Source organism: Stigmatopora argus, chromosome 1 (assembly GCF_051989625.1).
Source record: "Stigmatopora argus isolate UIUO_Sarg chromosome 1, RoL_Sarg_1.0, whole genome shotgun sequence".
Taxonomy (NCBI): domain Eukaryota; kingdom Metazoa; phylum Chordata; class Actinopteri; order Syngnathiformes; family Syngnathidae; genus Stigmatopora; species Stigmatopora argus.
Genome location: NC_135387.1, coordinates 2,065,363 through 2,074,129, shown reverse-complemented (window position 1 = coordinate 2,074,129; position 8,767 = coordinate 2,065,363). Strand labels below are relative to the sequence as shown.

The following is an 8,767-nucleotide window of genomic DNA, read 5'->3' as shown; positions in this document are numbered from 1 at the left end:
TGGATGCTGGTCAAGTCTGTAAAAGATTGAAGCGCCCAAGAATTAACAATTAAGATCGAGGGGTGGTTGGGGAAAACAAAAGAAATCAGAAAAAAGTGTGTCTCAGTGGAAACAAGAACTGAGAGAACAGCAACTCAGCAAATTGCTGCGTGATGATTAATTATGCAAATAGCATGCACAGGATTTGGCTCATTTCTGGTTCTGTTTTACCTTGCTCCTCTTCTGAGAGCTCTTGTATTGGATCCAGCTGAGTAACAAAGACAAGCTCCTCTAACAGAGTAGATTTGTGGGTCATTAAAAGTCAGGGAGAGAAAATAAGACTTAAGAAAAGAGGAATGGGAGATGGGTGGGTGTATTCCTCCAATAATTTTTCATGCAACAACCCCATGGGCAGACATTATGATAATTAATGGTCACTTCACCATTTAGCTACAGAACTCACCAACTACAACTTTCTTTGGTTTAGGCTCAGGAGCTGGTGCGCTTACTGACACAAACAGAGAACAAAAATGTATCATTGGCAGACTCCTGATATTATTCCTCCTGATAATATCGTCCAAAGCAGAGTAGTTACCTGGTATTTTGAATATTTTATTAGAGGGACTTAAAGAAGCAGTCTGGATCTGCCAAAGAAACACAATAAAACATTAGGATATATACATTCAATAATTAAATGATAAATGGTAATCATTAAATACATAATTTAATAATTTGGTTAAAGGGCTATCTTGTGACTGGAAACTGGAAATGACACAGCAGAGAATGAATGAATATGATATGGATAAATATGAATCATTGAAAAATAAGGATAAACGGTTAGGAAGATGAATCAGAAAGAGGGAACATCAGTTACAAAATAATATATCTAGCGAAAACATAGAATCTAGGTGCTTTTGGCCAATTTATTGAGTCATTTCCAGATCTTATGCCTATTATTTAAAATGCACTTTAACCACCATATAAGCATGAAATCAATGAATAATGACGGGAAGTTTTGCCGGTGTTAACCCATTGATACATTAATGTAGCATGTATTGGATTTGTTTCATAACTTGGATTTTTCGTAAGTAGAGCAGCATTTTCCATTGAAATAGCGTACTTTTTCCAATATATTTAATACTTGCCACTACAAACCCTTTAAAAGTGAAAAAAGTATACCAATTTTGTATGAAATATGCATGCAAATGTATGTATGTATGTGACTTGTCGGTGCATTAAATTCAATTTTTGTATGGCCCTGACCGCTTGAGTGACTGGTTTTATTTCTTGCCAGCATGCTACTTATTGTGATCAACCCAGCAGACATTCACCCTAAAAATAGCCTCCCCAAGCATTACTGTAAATCCATTCAAAACATCCCAGGGGAGTGGCAAGGCATTTGACTTCTGTGTGCTTGCAGCGCTTTTAACCCTCAAAAACACTCTCAATACTCAAAGAAACAGCACATTAGAGCTATACAGAGGAAATGCCTGACGTGAATGACACCCCAATGCGGTATGAACGCTTGGAAAATGGACTGAAGCCATGGATCGAACACAATTTAACAGCTTTGCTAACGGATGGCGAACATAGTAGATCGGGCAGGCAGCGTCGCATGAGTTACATGACGATTTGGAATAAATTGTCGATGCCGATATAACAGTGAGGAGAATCAAAGGCTTGGGAGTGATGCATGTTGCGAGTTACAATGGATTGTGGATGACTGGGCTCAAGTGTTGGCCAGCACTGTTGTTTGAGCTTTCGCAAAAGCTGGAATCAAGTTCCCAGAATACACAACTCTGACTGACAGTGGAGCCTACCTCAAGAAAGCATTAGCAAACTTAGTTTTGCTCGTGCTGTCTTTAAAAACAAACACGCTAGCGGCTAACCTAACTTACGCTAGCATCTATGCTAAAGGATAGCATAATATAGGTACGCTAGCATAACAAACGCTAGCCTAGTGTCATGCTAGCGCCTTCTCTGAAGAAGCGCCCAATATATTGACAAAAAACATAAAATATAACCGCCCTATCAAACTTATAGGTGTGGAAATACGGTATTTAATAAGCCATTAAAAATAAACCACAAACCCAAACAAAAGCACTTCGAAAGCACCTCAGTTAAAACCAGTGGCTGGCCGTCAGGGCCTTCTCTGTTGGCCTAAGAAATATCTGAATCATATTATATTTTGTCCATCAATACTTATTATTCCAAATGGTCTGTTAGCTTCCTTTCATTGCTTTTCCCCCTGGTTGCACTGCTTCCAGATGTGTGTTTTCATATTGAAGCATTTAACCAATCACATTTCAGCCATTATTTGTTGCCAGATCAGATCTGCCTCAAAGCCTTCACAATCAGTTCTTGCGGGCTCTGCTGCATTAAACTAGACTGTTGCTTTTAACCAATCAGATTTTGAGTTGGCAACCCCACAATGATTTTTCATAGGCGTTAGCATTTTGCTGGCTGTGACATGTCATTGCTTTCACAAACTATGATTGGCTAGTAGGCGGGCCAAAGCAGTACCCGAGGCAGCCGAGATCGCAAACTCCACCCACTATGGCCGACAGAAGCAAAAACAAATGGATTCTGTTTGCTCACAAAGCTATTTTCCAGACGGACTTTTCCAGAAAAAAATGGACATCATTAAGAAAGGGCGGTCAACTCCGAAGCTAGCAAGCCTGTTACAGCCGGGAAAATGGTGTGTGGGGCACTTTCAGCGCGCTAACTTAGCTCCACAAGCAAATAGTTTATTGTTGTGTTGATTTAATGCTATTTTCAAAACGGACTATGCCGGAAATATGACAGGACAGGCTCGACTTTCAGCATTAGCTTCGATGGCGATAGGAAAGAAGGAAGAAAGAAAGGAGGATGGATATTGAGTAAAAATGATTTTTGGTGAGTAAAATATGGCTATATTCCTAAATAATATTTCAATTGTGGGCCAAGTTCTGATATCTGAAAAGCTCCAGTGTTTGTATTTAATCACAAAATGCTGCTAGGAAGTGGATTTTACCCCAGTTTAATTTTTGGCATTTCACCATTGACGTCCATCGCTGTCTTTTCCCGGGAAAAATCACCCCCCTGGCCTGGTTGTAATGTCTCAAAAGCTCCAGTATTTGTATTCAATCAATAAATGATGCTAGGAAGTGGATTTTACCTAATTTTAGTGCATTTTTTGTCATTTCACGTATGGACGTATCGACGTTCATCGCTGTCTTTTTACCGGGGAAATGATACTCCGGGCCCGGTTCTGATGTCTAAAAAGCTCCAGTATTTGTCTTTAATCAATAAATGCTGTTTTCGGCTGGATTTTACCCCATTTTCGGGCAATGTTTGCCCACACGCCATTGACGTTCATCGCTGTCTTTTCCCGGGAAAATCACCTCCTGGCCTGGTTTTAATGTCTGAAAAGCTCCAGTGTTTGTATTTAATCATGAAATGCTGCTAGGAAGTGGATTTTACCCCATTTTTGTGCATTAATTTATTGATTATTTTTTATGTCTCGCAGCTGTAGCTGCAGTAGAGGTTTTATAGCCATAAAATAGTTTTTGAGGGTTGGATTGATACGTTGAAGGCGCTACCAGAAAATGCACCCCCCGCCACTGGTTAAAACATGCAATTACTGGAGAGGCTCAAATCTGTCTCTTGCTTGCATGTAAAGTGTTGTCAAGATGGCTATCTAGCGTGGGTGTTGCTGTAAGAAGGAATATACAGTCGTATGAAAATGTTTGAGCACTCCTGATCATTTTCTAGATTTTCCTTTATAAATCGTTGGTTGTTTGAATCAGCAATTTCAGTTAAATATATAATATAGCAGACAAAAACAGTGATATTTGAGAAGTGAAATGAAGTTTATAGGATTTACAGAAATTGCAATAATAACTTAAACAAAAGTAGGCAGGTGCATACATTTGGGCAGCCCAACAGAAAAATTACAAATATTTAGTACATCCTCTTTTTGCAGAAATAACCTCCTCTGAACACTTCCCATAGCTTCCATCGAGGGTATGGATTCTGGTTGAAGGTATTTTTGACCATCCTTCTTTACAAAACATCGCCAGTTCAGTCAGGTGTAATGGTTTCCGAGCATGGACAACCTGCTTTAAATCACACAGCAGATTTTCAAACATTCAGGTCGGGGGACTAAAATGGTCTTTCCAGAACGTTGTACCGTATTTTCCACACCATAAGGCGCACCTAAAAGCCTTCAATTTTTTCAAAAGCTGACTATGCGCCTTATAATCCGGTGCGCCTTGTATATGGATCAATATTGATCCGCAACAGGTTTCGCAGCTACGGTAAGCTGCCGGAGACTCAATTTTCCCCCGTGCGCGGTTCATACTGGAATATACAGTTATTTTGTCAATCCACCCGGTATGATGGCGAGCACACTAATTTAGTGTTCGCTACCATTCCGGGTGGATTGACAAAGAACTCCAGCTGCTAGATTGGCGTCAACAGAGCATTCAAAGCTAGACTGCTAACTATATATTATATATGGATCAATATTGAGCCGCAACAGGTCTTGCAACTACGGCAAGCAGCCGCCGAGTCAATTATCCCCGTTGGAAGACAGCGCCGGACAACATACACCACTATGTGCTAGTGGATCGTAAGTGCCTGGGCTGATATATCAGTTTCAACTGTGGTTCGAGCTTTCAGGAAGGCAGGAAGTCACTCAGCTGCGAGACAACCAAAGCGACACGTACTCGATTAATGACGACTTTGATCAGACGGAGCCGCATTCCCCCAGCTGTTCAATTCGTACAGTGAAGACGAAGAATTCGAGGGATTCATTGATGAGGAATGAACTGATAAAGTGAGCTTTACGCGTTTCTTTTGTGTTTACAGTTGAACAAGGTTGGTCATATTGTGAATATGGACATCAACAGCTGAATGTTATAGTGCCTCATTGTGTAGGTGAGAGCACACACGGTTCACCCGTGAGAACAACATTGAGTTATTATTTGAGTTATTAGTGTTATTGTTATTGCTTTGCACTATTACGAGTGTTACTATAATGTGATTGCACTAACGTTTAATGTACTGTAACAGCATCAGAATGCTTTTTTGAGTTTACTGAATGGAGGAAAAGTTCCCCTCCACTATGTGATATAAATGTTGCACTTACATGTTATTCCTTACTATTTGTTAAAAGATAAACTGTCACGAAAATACTAATACTTTACCTCGGGGAAAATAATAAAACAGTTTTTCTGTCAGTTGTCAGAAAGCTGATTTGTAATCTATTAATAAAGTTTGACTGACCTCTGACTAACTTTTGTTGACATTCCCTTTAGCGCAGCACCATCTAGTGCGATGCGCCTTCGGTGCGCCTTATATGTGGGAACAAATTGAAATATGTAGTTCATTGACGGTGCGGTGCGCCTTATAGTGCGGAAAATATGGTACTTGTTCCTCGGCGTGAATTCCTTAGTAGAATTTGAGCAGTGTTTAGGGTTGTTGTCATGTTCAAGTATCCGGCCCCAGCGCAACTTCAACTTTGTCACAGAGTCTTGAACATTGTTCATAAGTAACTGATGATTCCATTTCACAAGATTACCAGTACCTGCACTGGCCATACATACCCACACCATGATGAAACCACCACCAGATTTTACTGTGGGTAGTAGCAAGTGTTTGTTTTGGAATGCTGTTCTTCTGCCGTGACCAGTGTTAGGTCTACATAACATCAGTCCACAGCACCTTATTCCAAAATGAAGCTGGCTTGTCCATATGTGCTTTAGCATACCTCAAGCGACTATGTTTGTAGCATGTGTGCAGAAAAGGCTTCTGCCACATTACTCTCCCATACAGCATCTACTTGTGAAAAGTGTGCAGAAAAGTTGAATGATGCACAGTGACACCATCTGCAGCAGGATCATGTTGTAGGTATTTGTTTGTGGGTTGAGTTTGACTGTTCTCACCATCTTTCGTCTCTGCTTATCTGAGAATTTTCTTGGCCTGCCACTCCGGGCCTCAACTAGAACTGTGCCTGTGGTCTTGCATTTCCTCACAATATTTTTCACGGTCGAAACTGACAGCTGAAATCTCTGAGCTAGGTTTTTGTATCCTTTGCCTAAACTAGTGGTTCTTAACATGGGTTCGATCGAATCCTAGGGGTTCGATCGAATCCTAGGGGTTCGATGAGTCGGTCTCAGGGTTTCGTGGAGCCTCTGCTGCGGAGGTCAAGACAGATCAACACATGTCTATACACAATAACATGCCCCGCTTGACGTCAACATCACCGGCTGTAGATGATCACGTGACATTGGTTGGTCAATCGGTGCCCTAAGGAATTTATGTCTTAAATTTGGAGAAAAAAAATATCGTATTTTATTTTGCAGTTCGGTATATGTGCATATGAAACTGGTGGAGTTCGGTAGCTCTAACAAGGTTAAGAACCACTGCCCTAAACCATGATGTTGAACAATCTTTGTTTTCAGGTAATCTGACAGTTGTTTTGAAGCTTATGTGTCTCCCTCCACTCTCAGAGAAGATGCAAAGACAAGAACAACTTGCAACTGGCCACCTTAAATACCTTTTCTCATGATTGGCTTCACTAGTGTATGTAGGTCAAGGGTCAATGAGCTTACCCCCAAAAAATAAGGGTAGCCAAATTTATGCACCTGCCTACTTTTGTTTAACTAATTAATGCACTTTCTGTAAATCCTAAAAACTTAAATTTCACGTCTCAAATGTCACGGTCTGCTATATGATATATTTAACTGAAATTGCTGATCCGAACAACAAAGGAAAATCTTGAAAATTCTCATGCGTGCCCCAACTTTTTCATGCGACTGTAACTATCAATTATGGCTTGCCTGATGCTTTGCAGCATTTCCTTGTTATAGTTTTGATGGGCTATACTTCTTTTGATGTTTTATAACTTGGACAACTTATCGTATTTTGGAACAATAATTTACATATGAAAGTAATTCATAAACTGAAAAATTCACAAGTTAAAGCATTCATAAGTAGAGGTAACACTGTTGGAGTACACAAGTAAAATTGAGGAGCACTTCACAGAAAATAAACCAAAGAAGATGTGGCAGGGAATTCGACACATTACCAATTACAATGACAATAATAAGATGTCTGTTAACACAGATGCCTCACTAGCAGAGGAACTGAACCGTTTCTTTGCCTGCTTTGAGACTGACAAATCGGATTCAGTCTCAACACATCCACCACCTCGCAGCAGTACACTGAAGCTTCAGAAACATGAAGTGAGACAGGTACCGTGGACTGTGAACACCAGGAAGGCTGCTGGCCTTGACGGAGTACCTGGGAAGGTGCTCAAAGCCTGTGACATCAGGGATACAATCCCTCCCTCATTTGACCCCTGTTATACACGAAAGAGATAAGACAAAAAAAGACAGTGCGCTACAATGATAAACAGCCTCTCATGTCTTGGCCACCTGGATTTCTCGCATCTTGAAATTTTTCTCGTATCTAGAGATAATTATTTGCTCGAAATTTTACTCGTATCTTGAAATGCTCGTATGTAGGGGTGCTCGTATGTCGAGGTACCACTGTAATACCGGACATTCTGGCTGTCAAACTCTCCCACCTTGGACTATCCTCTTCCATCTGCTGCTGGATTAAGAACTTCTTAACCAAACGTCCACAAACTGTTAGACTTGGTCCCCACCTCTCTTCCTCCATTTCACTGAGCACTGTCTCCCCTCAAGGCTGTGTACTGAGTCCTGTTCTATACTCCCTGTACACATATGACTGGTACTCGGTCGTTTGGTCGCCGGTCTTTTGGTCGCCCGGAAGTTTATTGATAATTACCATTTAAATCGTTGCTCAAATTCCCTAAATACAAACTGCGAATTATTATTTAGTCTTAATGCCCTATTAATTATTAGGCTAAAGAAAAGCTCCAAATTTCCCGTACTTTTATTGTGTTTTGTTGGAGAGCTTGTTAAGACCCTGACTGACGTCCCTTCCTAAGGGGACAACTCATGTACATACAAACTCTTATACACTCACACGTCCGCTCAGTGAAATTGCTCTGGGCCATTGTTGGCTTTTATTGATGCGTAGACCATGTTGTTTTACCTTGTTTTGTCGGCGGTCTTTTGGTCGCCCGTTGTTTGGGTCCGGGCGACCAAAAGACCGCGACCAAAAGTCCGGCGACCAAAAGGCCGGCGACCAAACGACCGCACACGCATATGACTGTACACCGACCCACCACTCTAACTCGGGGGGGATGAGTCTGCCTACAGAGATGAGGTCAACAAACTGTCTTCGTGGTTTTTGGTGAACAATCTCACACTCAACACCACGAAAACTAAAGAAATAATCCTGGACTTTCGCAAACGTAGCACAGATCTGGCCCCACTCTTCATAAATGGAGTATGCGTAGACAGGGTCCAGTCCTTCAAATTCCTGGGGGTCCACATCACGGACAAGCTCTCCTGGTCTACCAACACCACAGCAGTGGTAAAGAAGGCCCAAAAAGGCCAATTTCCTGAGGCTACTCAGGAGGAACAACTTGGACACCAAGCTTCTATAGAGCCACTGTGGAGAGCATCTTGGCATACTGTGTTACATTACAGTGTGGTACGCTGGAAGCACGGCAGCAGGCAGAAAAGCCATGCAGAGAGTGATCAACATCGCCCAGAAGATCATCGGCTGCTCTCTGCCCGCACTCAGCAGAGCCGGGAACATTGTTAGGGACCCATACCACCCTGGTCACAACCTGTTCCAGCTGCTGCCCTGTGGCAGACGCTACAGGTCTTACAAAGCACGGACAAATAGACTTAGGGACAGTTTTTTC

The 8,767-nt window shown here is 41.6% G+C and overlaps 1 protein-coding gene across 7 annotated transcripts in view; it reads right to left on the bottom strand.

Moving 5' to 3' along the window:
* The window catches only part of dzip1 (DAZ interacting zinc finger protein 1), a 42,934-nt gene that overhangs the window by 27,692 nt on the left and 6,475 nt on the right, over positions 1-8,767 (bottom strand). For all 7 annotated transcript variants that reach the window (XM_077595798.1, XM_077595890.1, XM_077595618.1 and 4 more), the window contains 3 exons: positions 575-623; positions 443-487; positions 1-16 (listed from right to left, as the gene is read on the bottom strand). The exon at positions 1-16 is cut by the window's left edge and continues 133 nt beyond it. In XM_077595798.1, coding sequence (XP_077451924.1) covers positions 1-16; positions 443-487; positions 575-623 — 110 coding nt within the window. The remainder of the gene's footprint in view (positions 17-442; positions 488-574; positions 624-8,767) is intronic.